Consider the following 19,660-nt stretch of genomic DNA (forward strand, 5'->3'; position numbering starts at 1 on the left):
GGACAGATCTGATCTCTCTTCCATATGACAGATTTCCAAATACTTAATGGCAGCTATAGTGTTTTTTCTAAGTCCTCCCTTCTCTTGGCCAAACACTCTTAGTTTCTTCAAGCAATCTTCCTGTTGCGTGGTTTCCCACCATTTTAGTCACTCTCCTGAGTAAAGTTCAGCTTGTCACTGTCTTTCCTAAATTGTGGTGTCCTGAATGAAATACAATGCTTTGGATGTGTAAGAAAGAGGAGAAAGAAAATCTGGTGCTATTTTGTCAGCCCGAGGCAGAAGACAATAGGGCTATCATTTGCTTTTTTCTGGACCTTATTCCTTTATTAATGCATATTAAGATTGCTTTGTCTTTTTAAACTGCCATCTCTTATGTTGCCCTAATGAGATATAAGTAATTTAATACTGCCAGATTTATTTTAAACTAACTTTTATCTAGGCTTCCTCTACCTCATATTTACAAAATTGATTGTTTAAGCCCAAGTATAGGACTTTATATTCCTCTCCATTGAATTTCATATTATTAGATTCAGCCTAGTGTTCTTGTTTATCAAGAACTTTTTGGATCTTGATTCTGCCTTCTTGCATCATCTATAAATTTGATAATATTGAACAGCACAGGGACAAGAATAAATAGTTCCCTGTCATATGCCACTAGAGATCTCCCTTCAAGCTAGAATTAGTTCATTCATGACATCCTTTAGGTCTATGACATCCTTTGGGTTCCAAAGCTCCTTAGCTGAACTATCTTTCCATCTTGTCCACAAGGAGAGGCTTTGCCAATGGTATGCTAAAATGCAAGTATACTATGTCCATAGCATCAACTCAATCTATTTTGGTTAGTAATTTTGCAAAAAAAAAAAAAAAGTATGGATTACAGAAGAAAAGCAAAGGCAATGATGTCTACTATGAGGATCTTGCAATAGTTATAGTATATGGAAATGAACTCTTAAAGGATAATGGCAATAGAAAGGAAGAAAAAGGGACAAGATGAGAGCTTAAAGGTACTATGGCAAAGAACTGACGATATATGGCAACTCATTGAATGTGAAAGGTGAAGAAAGGGGGAAAAAAACAAAGAGTATTGCCTGTCACATAGTAGGTGATTAATAAATGCAGATTGATGTGATTATTTTTGAGCATTAGATGACCAAGTATATGGTGGTATCAGAAGAATGGGCCAGATTACAGGCATCTCTAAGGAGAAAGATAATAAGGAACATAGATATATGTTGATTTTGAACATATTTGGTTTTAGAACGCTGGGGACATCCTGATGGAGATGTCCTGTAGATTCATTGATGTATAACTTCCTAGTAGGTACTTAATAAATGCTTGTGAACTGGCTGGGGTGATGCTGAACACAGAAAAAAAGATCAGAACTAGAGAGTTGACTCATCTCTTCACAGGTCTCTTCATAATATGTAAAATAAGGAGTTAAATTAAAGACATCTGAGATGATTTTCAGCTTTAGATATATCTTTATAAACTACAAAAAAGTAGTAGTTGAAGGCAATGAATGGTGCAAATGAGCTTATCAAAGGAAAGAATATAGAGGCACAAAGCTCTGACCAACACCTACCATAAGTGTTCAAAAAGAGAACAGGAAGCCATGAAGAAGACTGAGAGGGAAGTACCAGGAGATATTCAGAGGAAAATATTCTCTCTGAAACCAAGAGAGGAAAAGAATATGTAGTGGGAAGGAGTAGTAACAAGGAGCCATGGGAGAAAGGAAAGAAGGGAGGAAGATAAGCAAACATTTAGGAAGCTTCTAGCTCAGAGACACAGAAGCAGTGAAGAATATTTCTTCCTAAATTAAAGCCATTTCTAGTCATTTGAAAAAAATGCTCTAAATCACTATTGATTAGAGAAATGCAATAAGAAAACTCTGAGGTAGCACTTTATACCCCTCAGATTAACTAAGATGACAAGAAAAGATAATGTTACTAAATGTTGCAAGAGATGTCAGAAAACTGAAACACATACATTGTTGATGAAGTTGTGAACTGATCTAACCATTCTATTGTCCAAATGTGTCCAAAAAGCTATCAAACTGTGCATATTCTTTGATCCAGCAGTGTCTCTACTGGCTTTGTTATCCTAATGAGATCATAAAAAAGGGAAAAGGACCCTAAATGCTTGTAGCACCCCTTTTTGTAGTGGCAAGGAACTGGAAACTGAGTGTATGCCCATCAGTTGGGGAATGTTTGAACAAGTTATGGAATATGAATGTAATGGAATGTTATTGTTCTTTAAGAAACAAGGTAACCATAGTTAGCTATGTATTTCTACTTATCTTTGTTGTGTTTTTAAAACATAAATTCCTCAAAAAAAAGGTATTTTCTTCCTCTTCATTGTTTTTAACATCTAGATACAAGAAGTAGTTAATGTTGGGACAAGATAATTTGGTAAATTCCCTTTGCTGAATAAAAATGTCCCCTAAATCCAGTCATGGGGCAAAAACTGGCCTGCGATCACAAAGGGCAGAGATTGAAATGGGGATATAGGAGTGGGAAACCCAAACCCCAGAAAGTTCTTTGTAGCCATTTTTTGGACTAACTTGTCTTCCCTACTACTCTAATGTCTCCTTATAGAATATAAATACTCAGCAATTCAGCATACAAGAAATCCTGTGTGTGTATATATGTATGAGAGAGAGACAGAGACAGAGACAAACAGAAACAGAGAGACAGAGAGAATGAGAGAATATGTATGTGTTATATTTTAGGCAAAGCTGGCTTTTCTATGTCCCCAGGTTTCTAAATGAGCTAAGCCTTTCAGTGACTTACCAGAAATAGCGTCAGGTAGCTAATGAAACAATATTAGATTTTCTTCTGAGTCATTGACACGAGTATCTCTAAAGAGATTAAATTTTTCTTAATGTCTGTCCAAGGAGAAAATTGATAACTACAGTACTCAAAGGGGTTTATTTAGATGCGATCTCATGTAGACTAGACAAACCAGCTGTGAGGATACTATTCATTATAGGAGGAAGGATGTTTGTTTTACATATAGAAAATTGCTTTCCCAAGGCAATTAATGGAATCTGGCCCCCTACCAGATTATAAATCTTTTGATGGAAAGAACTATGTCATTCATTTTATGTCCCTATAACCTATAACACATTGCTTCAGGCAGGCTACTGTACTATTTCCCCCAATATATAAAGATGATTGAAGCTCAGAGAAATTAAATGTCTTGTCACAAAGGTCTTAAAGAGCTCACATTTAAGTTAAGATGTTCTAATTCTAAGACCAAAGAAAGAATTCCTTTATACCATGTTGCCCAATGTTACTTAGAAAATTTATGGTGAATTAAAATAAAGTAAATATTTGTACTTTTTTTTTTTTTGCTGAGGCAATTGGGGTTAAGTGACTTGCCCAAGATCCCACAGCTAGGACGTGTTAAGTGTCTGAGGCCAGATTTGAACTCAGCTCCTCCTGACTTTAGGGCTGATGCTCTGTCCACTGCACCAACTAGCTGCCCCTGTACTTTCTTAACACAAGAAGATGACAAAAAAAAGTATGAAATGGATAAAACTGGATGGAACCAATAAAAATTTGGTTGATGTAGAAATCCTCAGATTTTTGAAAAATATCATTGCTGGCATCATTAATATGACCTGTGCTACAGAAGAAGAACACAAATAAAGGAAGTATTCAAGATCCTCCCAGAGTCTAATTAGTAATTGACAAACCCATGTTAAGGATCACATTAGGATTATCAGCTGAGTTTCTTGTGGGTTAGGCCCTTACTTTTTAGTGCAAATTTTACCCTTCAAGAAATTGTGCATATATTTATAACCATATGAAAAAAGTACTCTAACTCCTATTGATTGGAGAAATACAAATTAAAACAATTCTGAGGTGCTACTTTATTGGCTAATGGGCCAGAAAAAGAATATGACAAATGTTTGAGGGAATGTGGGAAAAATGAGTTTTTAATACATTGTTGGTTAATACATGAATACATTTAATAATAAAACTGATTCAACTATTCTGTAGAGCAATTTGGAACTATGCCCAGAGGATTATAAAATTATGCATATTCTCTGACCTAACAATACCACCATTAGGCATGTTTCCCAAAAGAGATTTTTTAAAAAGAAGAACCTATAAGTATAAAAATATTTATAGCAGCTTTTTTTCTTAGGGCAAAAGTTGGAAATTGAGGGGATGCCGATCAGTTAGGGAATAGCTGAATAAATTGTGGTATGTAATTAGGATGGAATACTATTGTTCTATAAGAAATGATAAGCAGAAGGCTATTAGAAAAATCTGGAAAGTCTTTCATGAACTCAAACAAAGTGAAATGATCTGTGTACATAGTAATAGCAAAGTTGTGGTTTGATCAGCTGTGAATGACTTTGCTATTCTCAGCAATAAGACTACTCTGAAGGACTTAACAATGAAAAATGCTCTCCATATCCAGACAAAGAAATGATTGTATCTAAATACAGATTGAAGCATATTTATTTTTACTATACTATTCTTGAGGGTTTTTTTGAGGGGTAAGGAAATGTATGTTTTCTTTCACAGCATAATTTTCATGAAACTGTTTTGTAAAACTTTACATGCAGCTTCCCTATGGCAAGGGGAGGGAGGGAGAGAGTGGAACTCAAAACAAATGTAAGAAATTGTTTTACATGTAACTGGGAAAAAATAAAATACAAAGTATCATTTAAAAAAAGGAAATTGTGCATTTGGCTCTACAACACTTTGTGTTCACTTACAGGATAAAGTTATTATTGCACTTGCCTTTGACTGTGTGGATAAGGTGGTTTATTGGACAGACATCAGTGAACCTGCCATTGGGAGAGCCAGTCTTTATGGTGGGGAGCCAACAACCATCATCAAACAAGGTAAAAATGCTTTCTGTTATTTCTGTTATTATTCTGTCTTTACTTTGATGATATGGCACAAGTAGATAAATATATATAGCATTTCACAATCCAGTGCATCAAGCAAGGGCTGCTGGTCTCAAATATTCTTCTATAGGCAACTTGTTTCAAGGGTTCTCTTAGAAAAGGCTCTTTATTTAGGAAAAATCATAGGATTATAGATTTAGTGCTAGAAAGGACCTCTGAAATCATTTAGAACAACTCTTTTCACAAGTGACCTACCTTAACTGTTTTTAAAATAAATTTGAGAATGAAGTTGGGAAATGGGATCAATTTCCAAATCATGCTAGGCTCCTTTCCTTTTCCCAACTCTCCTTTACAGTTGAGAAATCTAGGCCTGAAGAGAAAGGTTAACTAACTTGCCTAAAATCAGTTAGATAACTGATCAAGAAAAATTGAAACTCAAGCCCTCCCTCTCTGCAGCAGCTGAGGATGATTATTCCCCCTCACCCAGGGCTATGAAATTTCTTTATTTAAAGGCCCACAAAACAAAGTTTTTGTTTTTACTATAGTCCGGCCCTCCAACAGTCTGAGGGACAGTGAACTGGCCTCCTGTTTTAAAAGTTTGAGGACCCCTGCAACTGGGGTTGCAGAAAAAACTGCAGTTTTTCACTGAACCAGGACAGATCCCATTACAGTGCAATCTAAAGGTCTGTGTAAATCTTGTCACAGCATAGGAGTTTTCATGGCTTGACTATTGCTTGAAATAAATGAACCATTAGCTAAACTCAGAGGCATTTTTATTCAAAAGACCTGTATTGAAATAGCATTACTTCTTTTAGGATTTGATCTATAATTTGGAGTATAATGTAATTGAAATTTATTTTGCTTCCAATATGGATTGCTAAATCATAACAGCATGCCTTTAAAATAGGCTTTTGGCTTTTGGTTTCTCCTAGCATGAAACAGAGCATAGCTTTCCAATTTCCAATTTGACATTTCAGTGACCATTCGTATTCTGAAAGGGTCCCAGCACTTTTGAAGTAGACCCTTGGGCTTTTTCCCTTCAGTTGACTTTGCCAGAGGTTAATGTGGCAGGAATTAAAGTTGAATTAAATGCATTTGGCCATGAATATAGCCACTGAGTTCTTCACTGCAAAACTGTTATCTAAAATACTATTGAAATTTGAAAAAAACCAAAAAACAAAACTCTGTTATCAAAAGAACTTTTGCTATTTTTTCCATGATTGGGTTGATGAATAGAAACTTTCCAGATGCCATTTTGTATTTATCCAGTCATCTTTTTTCCCAAAATGTTGTGACTATTATCTTCATTTCAAGTTCAAAACTCAGTGGGCTACGCTAGGCTAGTAGGTCAGTGTCAGCTATTTCCTGTTGCTCTTGGACCTGATAACCATCCAAGACAATTCTGCACAGTAAGAAATATTCCCAACAAAAGCCTACTTACTTACTGCCAAAACACTGGATGAAAGAAATCCAAATCTGATCCTTGTAGATGAAAAGTCACTGTGGGAGCTATTCACCAAAAGCAGAGAAACTTCACCACATACAGGTTGTTGCTTAATATGCCTTTTCCTTTTGCCTGTCATATTCTGTCTTTCTTCAAGTCCCATCTAAAATCCCACTTTCCAGTGGAAGCCTTTCTCCATCCTTCTTACTTTGAGCGCCTTAACCTGTATGTAAATAGTTTGTTTGTACATAGTTCCCTCCTCCCTTCCCCATTAGACTATGAACTCCTTGGGAACAGGAACAGTTTTTTGCTTTTCTTTATGTCTTTAGTGCTTAGCACAGTGCCTGACATAAAGTAGGTGCTTATTTGTTGTTAAGACTCTATCCATTCACACTCAACATTTTTTTGTCTAAAGACCCAACCAGATATTTCTAAACATCATTGTTTACTATTATTTTTAATTTAAACATGAACAAGTAATATAAAATTTGCAGCCTCGTCATTCTACCCAAGCTGCATGTTGGTTGACATTTTCCAGATCTCAGCACCACAGGCTGTGAGCAAAATGTCTCTGGGGGACCTGTATTTTCTTCAAGTTTGAATTAGGACCAAGATTTTTACTGATGAGATAATGAGATGTGGAGCTCCCTCTGGGACTTCTTCAAGCATCCTATAAAAATATTAAACTCTTAACAGTCCCTCCTTTCCCCACCCCTGTCAGTGTGAGCATGTAAATGCTTTAAGTATCCCACATAGCCCATGCAGGATGGATTCATTCCAAACTTACCCCACAGTGATTTATTCTGATTCTGTCTCATGGAATCAAAGGGTGGGACATGACCTCAAGAGGTCACCTTCCCCCTCCCTTTGCCTCCAGGGACATGTGAAATATTTTAATACTTTACAAATCCCTACTTTCCTTTGAATAAAAAAGACTTTACCCCCACTGCAGCTTTTCATTTGTAATGAGCTTCCTCTGGAAGGGGGTCTGAGGTGGCTTTGATGTCTCCAACATAGAATGGCATGGTTCCCATCAGAAATCTGAGGGGAAAAAGGGTGGGGGGGCAACAGCCTGAAAGTTTGGATCTTTAAAATTTTAATGAAAGTTAATACATACTGAATTAAGCATTGTGCTGAGTGCCTCACTTCCCCAAATCACCCAGGTAGGAAGCTGAGTAGAAACAAAGAACACCATAGGGGACATTAAAGAACAATTTCTTGTTGTAGAAGGGTTGTTTCTTTTCCCCTTAGTTCCACTTAAAAAAAAAAAAAAAGTTGTGTTGCTGACTTTTATTCCTACATGTCAATTATTTCACAATGTACTCCCTGACTGAACTCTAACTAATAATAAAAATCGTTAAGAAAATCTAGCTTATAAAGCTACAATGTCTGAAGACATTCATTATTCTTCTCTCATAGACTCCCATCTTTCTATTGAGAGGAAGGAAATATTTCATCCTTCATTCATAGGATCATAGTTTTATAACTGGAAGGTACCTAAGAGAATATATAGTTTAACTCTAATTTTATAGATGATGAATCTGATCTTCAGACTGGTTAAATGACTTATCAGCTAGTATCAAAGGTAGAATTTAAACTCAGATTTTCCTGACTCTAAGTTTGGCAGTCTCTGTCCAGTCATACCCTCTAGTAACACCATTCTCATTAGTTAGCTTTAAACCTTTCTCCATCGCTCTTACTTCTAATGCCTTCCTTTTAACTTTTTAAAATTAGTGCTTTAAATTTTGCAAAGAATCTCACAAATATTATCTCATTTGATATCTACAACAAGGTTAGATGCTATTACTATCCTCATTTTACAGATAAGGAGTCACACAGCTAATGTCTGAGTCTATATTTGAATACAAGTTTTCTTGAATCTAAGTTCAGCTCTCTATCCAGTGTGTCACCTACCTGCCTATTAATCTCTCTTTTTTTTTTATTCTTTTTTTTAAATTTTTATTTAATGATTACTTTATATTGACAACATTATCCCTTGCACTCGTTTCTTTTCCGATTTTTTTTCTCCTCCCTCCCTCCACCCCCTCCCCTAGATGGCAAGCAGTCCTTTATATGTTGGATATGTTGCAGTATATCCTAGATACAATATATGTTTGCAGAACCGAACAGTTCTCTTGTTGCATAGGGAGAATTGGATTCAGAAGGTATAAATAACCCGGGAAGAAAAACAAAAATGCAGATAGTTCACATTCGTTTCCCAGTGTTCTTTCTTTGGGTGTAGCTGCTTTTGTCCATCATTTATCAATTGAAACTCAGTTAGGTCTCTTTGTCAAAGAAATCCACTTCCATCAAAATATGTCCTCATACAATATCGTTGTCGAAGTGTATAATGATCTCCTGGTTCTGCTCATTTCACTTAGCATCAGTTCATGTAAGTCTCGCCAGTCCTCTCTGTATTCATCCTGCTGGTCATTTCTTACAGAACAATAATATTCCATAACATCCATATACCACAATTTACCCAGCCATTCTCCAATTGATGGGCATCCATTCATTTTCCAGTTTCTAGCCACTACAAATAGGGCTGCTACAAACATTTTGGCACAGACAGATCCCTTTCCCTTCTTTAGTATTTCTTTGGGATATAAGCCCAATAGAAACACTGCTGGATCAAAGGGTAAGCACAATTTGATAATTTTTTGGGCATAATTCCAGATTGCTCTCCAGAATGGTTGGATTCGTTCACAACTCCACCAACAATGCATTAGTGTTCCAGTTTTCCCGCATCCCCTCCAACATTCATCATTATTTTTTCCTGTCATCTTAGCCAATCTGACAGGTGTGTAGTGGTATCTCAGAGTTGTCTTAATTTGCATTTCTCTGATCAATAATGATTTGGAACACTCTTTCATATGAGTGGTAATAGTTTCAATTTCATCCTCTGAAAATTCTCTGTTCATATCCTTTGACCATTTATCAATTGGAGAATGGCTTGATTTCTTATAAATTTGAGTCAGTTCTCAATATATTTTAGAAATGAGGCCTTTATCAGAACCTTTAACTGTGAAGATGTTTTCCCAGTTTGTTGCTTCCCTTCTAATCTTGTTTGCATTAGTTTTGTTTGTACAAAGACTTTTTAATTTGATGTAATCAAAATTTTCTATTTTGTGATCAGTAATGGTCTGTAGTTCATCTTTGGTCACAAATTTCTTTCTCCTCCACAAGTCTGAGAGATAAACTATTCTATGTTCCTCTAATTTATTTATAATCTCATTCTTTATCCTGCCTATTAATCTCAATAGAGCTGGGGTTTTTTTTTAATCATTTACATTATTGTAATCATTTATTGTCTTCATCATTTATATATATATGTATATATTTATAAATTCTTCTCTGTATCAGTTCATAGATTTTCCCTGTTTCTTTTAATTCCTCATATTCTTCAAATTCAAATCAACAAATGAAAAAGAATAATAGTTTCAACTCCATAACATAAGAATTGGAATTGTTTTGGCATCAAACCTGAACTTGAAATAGGAAATCAAGGGCTTAGTAAAGACAACTAGGTTTAGTGCATACATTTATCTTAATAAATATGGGGCAGGCATATACAATAGTTAATACTGAATGCACTGCTTACATCACATTTTGTTTCTTTGAATTAGATCAGTTTCAAAGGTTTTCCAGGAATTAATGAATGAACCCTAGATATTATGGTATATATTAGAACTGGTTTTGAATGCTAGATTTAGAAACTATTTCTGATACAACTGACCATGTGTTCCTGGGATTACTAAACATCTCAGTGTGCTCTTTCAGATTACTCTGATTTTAAGTTATAGGTAAGCTGCTGATTTGAATCAGTAGAAGTTTTACTTTCATCAATAAAATCACAGGTCTAGATTTGTTCCCTTCCCTCTTCTTTCACTGTCTAAAATGAATGAACACACTTTTCAGAAAACTCTGGGTTTTCTGAAAGACTGCAGGAGATCATATTGTAAAAGTCCATACATGCTGAAACTAGCTTGTATTAGATTGAGAGAATCAATTGTTACATTTTCGTTGTGAACATATAAGCCTCAGAATTAGGCAAACACTGCAAATCAGAGATTTATGGTTTTGTTGATTTTTTAAACTTAAGAATAAGTATTAATAATGCAGATTAAATTTAAAAGTATATCTGTATACATTAAAACATTTACCAGCACACTTCTGCTCATTAAGGACCAGGATTTTTTTTTCAAACTGTGAGTTTATGGAAATGGTAAAATTGTGAATAACGAGTTTGTTAAGCTCAGAATACTGTAGCAAAGAAAAACCCATCAATAACCTCATATTCTTATCTAGTTTATGAAAGTCATTTGTGATGTTTTTCATGTTTGATTCTAGATCTTGGAAGTCCAGAAGGACTTGCTCTTGATCATCTGGGTCGCAATATTTTCTGGACTGATTCTCATCTGGATCGAATAGAAGTAGCAAAGCTCGATGGCAGCCAGCGCCGAGTGCTTTTTGAAACAGATCTGGTGAACCCTAGAGGCATCATAACAGATTCTGTTAGAGGGTATTTTTTGTTTGTTTAAATGTGTACGTCTCTCTGGGATATTTTCAAATAGAAGGCTCTTATCACTAGTCTTATTTCCCTTCCTAAATATAAGACCCCTGAAAATAGTTGATACTCTCCAGAAAACTTTTTTTTTCTTTTAGAAGTTTCCAATTTATAGAAACCCTATTTAGGAGAAACCCCTCCCTATGTATCATGGCTAAAATATAACATCTTCACACTGCATTGTTCTACTGAAAAACCATGCACCAAGAGATTTTATAAGTTTACAACCTGGAAGTATATTCCTCACTTGCACTGAATGTGAATAATATTCACTAAGATGGACAGCTCCAGAGCTCTTACCTGAGTTTCTGGTCCATCACTAATGGCAGTCATTTTTGTTGTTGTTATTAGTATTATTGTTCTTTTGGATATCAAACAATACAACATTCTCAAATAGTATTTTGTCCTCACTTCTTATATAATTTGGACTTTATGGATTTCACTATAGAATCAGTTTTCTTTCCCTTTACACATAGTGAACTTGTTTGTAAGTATCATTGCCCCTTTCCCTATTTAAGTACTCATCTGTTGTTTCACCTTCACTCCCCAAAATCTGAAATCCATTCTGGGTTATTGTACTATATGACTATATATAAAGAATGATTTTGGAAGTAGCTCTGTTAGTAACAAGTCAGACTATAGAATGAGTTTGTTCTTAAACTAGATGGTTCTGTTGGCACTTAGGAAGAAATGTAAACTTTGAAAAGTTAAGTTTACCCTTTCCCCGTTCTCTTTTCCCTAGCCTGTTTATTTTATCCCATGATTTATTATCTATGAGTAATTTTTTTAAACCATAGACTCCTTTTTTTAAAAAAAGAACTTAAAAAAATGCTTTTTAAAAAAATCTTCACTGTTTTTTTGTTTTCTTCTTTCTTCCTCCTACTGATTTCTTTCTTCTTCTAGGAATCTGTATTGGACAGATTGGAACAGAGAAAGTCCTAAAATTGAAACTTCCTACATGGATGGCACCAACAGAAGGATCCTTGTGAAAGATGACCTGGGATTGCCCAATGGATTGACTTTCGATACTTACAGTTCACTGTTATGTTGGGTAGATGCAGGTAACTTGAATGCCCTTAGGTATGATAAATAGAGAGCAATGCTGACCCTTGGCTTGGGCAGCATACTTCAAGAGTACCTACCAATAAAGAAAGGGGTTGGCAATATCACAAATGCAAGTCATCTCCCCCAAAGAGCCTTTACAAACACATCACCAGAATAGATTATACTTTTACAAAAAAAAACTGATATATTTATAGCACTTTAAGGTTTGCAAAATGCTTTACCTATATTATCTCATCTGATCCCCACAACAACCTCAGATTTACTCTGCTATGTAAATGTCTAAAGCAAGATTCAAATTCAGGTCTTCTTGACTACAAACCCAGTGCTCTATCTATTATACCACTCAGGTATTTCACTAAAGAATATTTCAGATCCTATTATTCTTTATAGGAGGTTTCCAGCAGTATTCAGATTATATTTCTCAAACTACCCTTAATAGACACAGTCAGGGATCACATCATCACCTAAGTTGAGATTTTTGCTGCATTTATTTATTTATTGTTATTAAAGCTTTTTTATTTTCAAAACATATGCATGGATAATTTTTCAGCATTGACCCTTTTTTGCTTTATTTTTATTCTCAGTGATGTCCTAGAGGACAGCTTTCTTAACCAAGCTGGGGAGAAGGAGCTCACCACTACCATCCCTCAAATAGGAAGTAGATCTAGGTCCATCAAAAAAATCCAATGCTGGATCTTCTTTGATTAAAAAAAGAAGATGACATTGATCTGGGAGTTCACTTTTTCAATTGTTCATTAGATGGTAGTTATCAGCTACTATAATTGTTACTATAATTGTTAACAACTGTTGGAAATAAAAATGGCCTACTCCAAAGAAGGCATGTGAATCTGAAACAAAAAGAAAGCTGATTGTGTCAGGGAAAGCTAGGAAAAATACTTTTTAAAAAAAAGTTGAATTTATTCACCAAGCTATGTCATTTGTAACACTGACTCCTTCTCACCCATGCCCTGTTTTTGACACAAAAGGACCATTTTTCATGCACAAAGAACAAATTGTTTTCTTTTTATGCAGGCACCAATCGGGTGGAATGCATGAACCCCAGTCATCCCGGCCAGCGCAAGATCCTTGAAGGGCCCCAGTATCCTTTTGCCGTTACAAGCTATGGGAAGAATTTGTATTACACAGACTGGAAGACGTACGTCAGCTGTTACAGTGTTGGGGCCCTTGCTGTGTCTGCAGCCACAGACCTTCCCATCTGTCCATTTGGCCCATACTTTGGCCTTCTGAGAAACTTCTCCCCTACTCTCTGGGCTGTCAGTGGCTAAGGAGAGAGGAGGGGGAGGAATAGGAATAGAGAAAGGAAGAAGTGTCTAGAGGGAAAAAATGCAGCCATTTTTCCATCAAAATGCTTTTGATTAACAGAATTTACCCTATTTTCCAAAATGGGCTTCCTTAGGATATAAGTCCAATCCACAGGGGTTCTTCACCATTCAGAATGAATAATATCACTTTTTCTTTCTTTACCACAGTATTTAATTAATCATTTATCCCTAAACTCCTTACTCCTTTGCTCCAAGATAAAGGGAGACCAGAGAGATGGCTGCTCAAAAAGGCTTAGAGAACCATTATTTTAAGCCAGAAAAGGGTGGTGAGAATATATTTTGATCCTTGCTTATCTCCAAGAAGTTGGTACCAGTACTCCCTGGGAGGAGTATATTCTTGAGTAGGAAAAAAAATCCCATAACTGTTGCTTACTGACTTTCCTCTGGCAATGCTGTGTTTGCAAAAAGGTTTCGCTGCAGAACAAATAGATAATATTTTGTATTATTTTCTTTGCTGGTAGGAATTCTGTGGTGGCAGTGGATCTTGCTATTTCCAAAGAGACAGACAGCTTCCATCCTCACAAACAGACCCGGCTGTATGGCATAACGACAGCTTTTTCTCAGTGTCCCCAAGGTAACTGGAGTTTAATGGCCAATGCTGTTGTCAAGCTCTTGGAAGCTGAAGGGAAGATTGAAGTGGGTTTGTGGGAGAGGAGTGTCCTATGATCACATTCAGTAATGAGGAAGAATTTATAGTAGAATCTTTGGGCAGTTCACCCTCTTGAGCCACTCAGTCAATCTCGACATACTAGTGACCACTTAGTCCACCCTGAGATGAGGAGTGGAAAGTTACATGGAGAGGGATACAGCCTTATTGTGCCCCCTTTTCTGGGATTTTGCATTTTGAGATGCAGAGTGTTCTAGACTTTTTTTAAGCCCCTTAAGAAATAACTTTTGGGGAGGCAGATAAATGGTGCAGTGGATAAAGTACTGGACTAGAGTCAGAAGGCTCAAGTGTATGAGTTCAAATCCAGCCTCCAACACTTACTAGCTATGTATCTCTGGGCAAGTCACTTAATCCTATTTGCCTTAGTTTTTTATCTGTAAAAGAAGCTGGAGAAGAAAATGGCAAACCATTTCATTATCTTTGCCAAGAAAATGTGGGGTCATGAAGAGTTACATACAACTGAAAAACAACTAAACAAGGAAGAATTATCCAGCCAAGTTTTGGTGATTTGAGGAGATGAACTATTGTTCATCTGCATAGCTTGCAAATCAGAGGATTATTATATTTTATTTCCTGGATGAGATTTGTTTTGTATGCTAGAAAGAAAGTAGGAAGAAGACTCCCGGGATAAGATTTGTGCAATTCTGAGCATCCTAGGCAGCTTCACATATTAATATTCTTTTTTTCCTTTTGTCTTTTTTTAAAAATCAGGATTTGTGATTTAATTAATGTAGTGAGCTTCCTGTTATGGAAATTCTTTTCATTGATGTGACTCAGGAACTCATTCATCTATATCTTCTTTAAGAGTTGCCTGAAGCATTGAGAAATTTAGTGATTTAACCAGACACATAATTTAGAACTGCAAGAGAACTTAGAGTCCCTAAAAGCCATTTTAATTTGACAAAGCAGAAATTAATTGACTTTCCCAAGTTCACACAGCTTGTGTCTGATATATGATTTGAACTGAAGCCCCTCTAATTTTATCCACTATACCAATGATTCTCAAACTTTTATTCTCAGTATCCCTTTATATTATTTTTTAAAAAAATCAATGAGAATCTGTCCAAAGAGTTTTTGTTTATATGGGTTGAATTTATAGATATTTACCATGTTAGAAAGAAAAATTAAATTTGAATTTGTAGATCCTCTGAAAGGGTTTCAGAGATAACCCCCAAGATTCTCTGGACTATACTTTAGTATACCACCTATACCTGCCTCCAGGAGCAAAATTTGAACCCAGTTTTTCCTGACTTCAATGCCAGCCTTTTTTTCTTTCCCCTGAGATTCATAGAAGCAAAGAAAAAAAAAAAAACCAAAAAAACAAAAAAATCCCTTAGTAGAAAGGCCATCTTGTTAACATTATTGTCTGAGAGCTTAAATGACTTTTCTTGATGCTAAAATGAACACACTTTTGCCTTACAACAGGTCACAACTACTGCACCGTGAATAATGGAGGCTGTACTCATCTCTGCTTGGCTACCCCAGGAAGCAGGTCCTGTAGGTGTCCGGACAACACCCTAGGGGTTGATTGCATAGAGAGGAAGTAATGCACTGGAAACAAAGAAAATAAAGGAACGCCACTTAGATACACCACATTTTCAACTGCAACACCCTACCTTGACATGGGCCAGACTGAAACTAATCTTTCAGAGCCAAGTTATAATTGACCCAATAACCAACACAACTTAGGGACTTCAGTGTTCCCTTAGCCACTTAAAAAATATTCATCCTGTGCACTCTGTAATAGGAAAGCCTCAATCCATATTCTAAGATCTTAAGGACCTTCTTGGGGGCTCCTGAAGAAATACACGAAGCCCTGCAACTGTGTTTTCTGGCTTTTGGATTTTGTCTCAGCCCCTTGAAACACAGCCATCCTGAGCCAATTTGGGAATAATTGTGAGGTAGGCTAGGTTCCTCTGTGGCAGCCTCCCACCTCCCTTCCTGGTGCTCTCTTTCTCTGTTTCATTGCCCTTCCTCTCTACTAGACTTCTTCCAACAAACTCAGTTCTCTCAGGCTGCCAAAGGCTTCCTACTATAATATCTTATAGAGGCAGGACCTTTGGGTCTGCTCTTTACTGCTGGACAAAGAAAACCTTGTCCATGTTTATTTTTTTTTTCCATTTCCCTGGAAGTTCCACTGTCTGCAAAGGAGTTTATGTCATCTGCCACCAATAAATATTAACATTTTAAAAGCGACATGAGGTAGAGCAGGCTTTAATCTATATGAATGAATTTAAATGTGGATATTTTAGGGCAACAAGAGAGATATTTAGATATAAATATCCCTCAAGTCAAACCAAAAACTACCGTCTCTAACGTAGTTACCCACATGTACTCCCCAACAGTAATTCAGTATGTGAAGACCATAGAATGTAAGAGCTGGAAGGTGATCTTGGGTCCAACTTTCACATTTTACAGACAGAGAAACTGAGCCCCAGAGAGATTACATAGGCAATAATTCATTCCTTGTGTCAGTATTTCATACAAGCACTCTACTCCTGGGTTGCAGATTTCTCTGTATCAAGGCCAGAGAATGAATGCTATGGAGATCTTTCCTCCTCCCATACCTGGTTCATTTAGCAGACTAATCTTACTCATAATTGAAACTCTCCTCATATCTACTTTTCCCCCTGATTTGATTTCTCTGATTTTAAATGCTTCATCCAGTATGCTTACTCACTACTTGGCTTCCATTTTCTCATTCTTGAAGGATGAGTCTTGCCTTCTCATGTGAATTGATAATGCTTCAGAGGGAGACAGATGAATATGAGAAGTACTTGGAGAGATATGAACAGTCTCTTTTCTTTAGCATATGGTGCTGAGCACATCTCAATGGTTTAGGCATCCCAAGAAATGTATGGCTATAACACTTCAATTCAGCATTTATTTGGCAAAATCTCTGTTATCATTGTGCTATATGGACAGTTGGTACTTTGTAAATATAAACTAAACTCCTGGTTTAAAGAACCTAATTCTTAATTTTTTATTGATGAAGACTTATTAAAAGAGCTCTTGCCACATTTTTATCCTCAATATGTAACAGGCATTTGATTAATGTTTATTGATTGATTGCTGCCTTTTTTTTTTTTGAGATATTTTCAATGACTGGTTCAAAGATGTTTTTTATAGCTGTTTTAGTAGCTAGCATGTGATTCTTATATCATCTACTTTTCAGAGGTTCATAGCTAATAGCACAGTAGAAATATGGGTCCAAAGCTAAATTTCTGAAGTTAGGGGTTTTGATGGCATAAAGACCAGGGATTTTAAATCTATAAAAGGAAATATAATGATTGACTAAATAGCTTTAGATAAAAAATAGGAGAGGCAAAAAGAATGTGTTAATATTAACAACAAAAAAGTTTTGATGTAAAGGGATCCATGTGCCAAAGAATATTCTCTTCCTCCCCTCCCTCCCTTCCTCTCTCTCCCTCTCTCTCGGTCTCTCTCTTTCTCTGTCTCTCTCTCTCTCTCTCTCTCTCTCTCTCTCTCTCTCTCTCTCTCTTTCTCTCTCTCTCTCTCTCTCTCTCTCTCTCTCTCTCTCTCTCTCTCTCTCTCTCTCCCCCTCTTTCCCCTCTCCCCCTTCCCTCCTTTTTCTTATACTTTCCCTGGCAATGTTATGGAAGATAATCAGTCAAGTGTAAATGGATAGTATAGTAAGTTCTGTAGGAGTCCAAAGAGGACAATGGACTAAATTGTTCAGGAAAAACTTCATGGAGGAAGTGGAACTTTTTGTGGATGATGAGCTTGAAATGGGGGAAAGTTGGAAATTTATAGAGTTGGGGACAAGTTCAGTACATTTGCAAGACATTCAGCGGATAAGTGTGGGTAAAACAGTTTGTATAAGAAAGCAATGGGAGGAGCAGCTAGTTGGTGCAGTGGATAGAACACCAGCCCTGAAGTCAGAAGACCTGAGTTCAAATCTGACCTCAGACACTCAACACTTCCTAGTTGTGTGACCCTGGGCAAGTCACTTAACCTCACTTACCTCAGCCAAAAAAGAAAGTAATGGGAAGTAAAATTAAAAAAGAAGCTTGGCGTCAGCTTGTAGAAAGCATCAAATGCCAAGGAAAAGAATTTGGATTTTATTTTGAAGGTAAAAAAGGAGCTTTCACATTGTTAGGGGAGGGAATTTCTTCCTCTGAGCAGGAAAGTGAAATAAGTTAATGGTGTTTGAAGAAAATTAATGTGCAGGTGAACTTGGAGGGGCAGGGGAACAAGTATAAGCAGGGAAAATTATGAGATGATTGTAGTTGCCCAAGCATGATACTAAGGACCTTGGCCAGGGGAATGGTACTTGTTGGCCTGTGAAGGGAGATTCCTGTTTAGATGTGCTTTGGTGTAGTTACCCCTGAGGTCCCTAAAATGTTAACAATTATTTTCAAAATTTCTTTTAATAATGGTATTGGCTGGTAAGGGTTTATAGTGTGACCTTTCTCGGGGCCATTTGTTTTTTTTTTTTGGTAGGGGACTCTTGGAGACAGAGACATTTATGGCTTAAAACACTTAAGCTATGATAGCAAAATAGCAAATGGGTTTTTCTGTCACTGGAAGTCTTCAAGCAAAGACAGAATGATTATTTTCTGAGGATGATAGAGACAAGATTCATACCTTGGGTGGGGGGCATCCTAAATGAACCTTGAGGTCATTCCAACCCTGGAATTCTATAATTCAGTGATTTTTCCTTCTCAGAAATGGCCTATACCCACCATCTCCTTTCTATGCTCATGGCAGTTCCTAGCCCCTTTCCTTTCTCTCTTTCTCTACATCTATACAAGAACCTTCAGTGAGGTTCAGTGAGGAGAAAACCTTTCCTTAAACATGATAATATAGTTTTATTTTGTGATGCAAGTGATACATCTCCAAAAAGTACAAGATTGGGGAACCTTTTGGTCCCTCCAGTAGTGTTGGGGTTGATTTGAGGCCTATCTTACAGATGAGATTCTTTTTGATTTATATTTATCAAAACATATCCAGCTCTATATAAAGTGTTCTTCATGATTTTGTATAACTTTTATAACTTCATTTTATTCATATTTTATCAGATACATTTTTCAAAAAAATTTTAAAACAGTCAATTCTAAAAAATGCAGAACATTGAAGGTGCTTAATAACTATGTTCCCCCAAAGTTATGCAATTATCAGGTGACTGACTCCCTAAAGTTTACATCTGTACCATTAACAGTGCAGAAAATAATAAAGTGGTTTTTTTGTAAAAAAAAAAAAAATCTCCTTGTATTCAATGGTGTCAGCTTTTCTGAATGATGAGTTTTAAGACCTACACTTTTCTGGTTACTGGTTAGTTAATAATTTAGTTTCACTTAGTTAATAATAATTTTTTAACATCTGAGCAGGAAATCTAATGTAGGAATGAGATTTTCACAACTTGAGTAGGAAACTTGATTTAAGAATAGGATTTACATTTTTAAAATTCCATTTCAATAAACTTGTTTCACAGAAATTGGACACATTTAAGTTCTCACTTAAATGGATCTGTTTTGTTTTGTCTTGTTTTGCTATTCTTTATATTTCCAGTACTTGCCACATACACGCATAATAAATACAAGTCGACTAGCTGATTGATTGTGCATAGTGCTCTACACTAACACACAAGATGTATTCTTAAAAAGAATTTTCCAAAGACTGTAGTTTTGTCATCTTTGGGATTCCCTTGGTAAGATATCTTCTGGAGTTGAATAATTCTAAAAAA

General features: G+C 36.2%; 1 protein-coding gene across 1 annotated transcript in view; it reads left to right on the forward strand.

Moving 5' to 3' along the window:
• NID1 (nidogen 1) overlaps nt 1-16,999 on the forward strand; it is a 105,302-nt gene extending 88,303 nt beyond the window's left edge. The window contains exons 16-21 of the mRNA XM_051993555.1: nt 4,735-4,861; nt 10,662-10,833; nt 11,782-11,939; nt 12,976-13,099; nt 13,748-13,860; nt 15,379-16,999. Coding sequence (XP_051849515.1) covers nt 4,735-4,861; nt 10,662-10,833; nt 11,782-11,939; nt 12,976-13,099; nt 13,748-13,860; nt 15,379-15,500 — 816 coding nt within the window. The 3' untranslated portion in view covers nt 15,501-16,999. The remainder of the gene's footprint in view (nt 1-4,734; nt 4,862-10,661; nt 10,834-11,781; nt 11,940-12,975; nt 13,100-13,747; nt 13,861-15,378) is intronic.
• Nucleotides 17,000-19,660: the final 2,661 nt, after the last annotated feature.

Source organism: Antechinus flavipes, chromosome 4 (assembly GCF_016432865.1).
Source record: "Antechinus flavipes isolate AdamAnt ecotype Samford, QLD, Australia chromosome 4, AdamAnt_v2, whole genome shotgun sequence".
Lineage (NCBI taxonomy): Eukaryota > Metazoa > Chordata > Mammalia > Dasyuromorphia > Dasyuridae > Antechinus > Antechinus flavipes.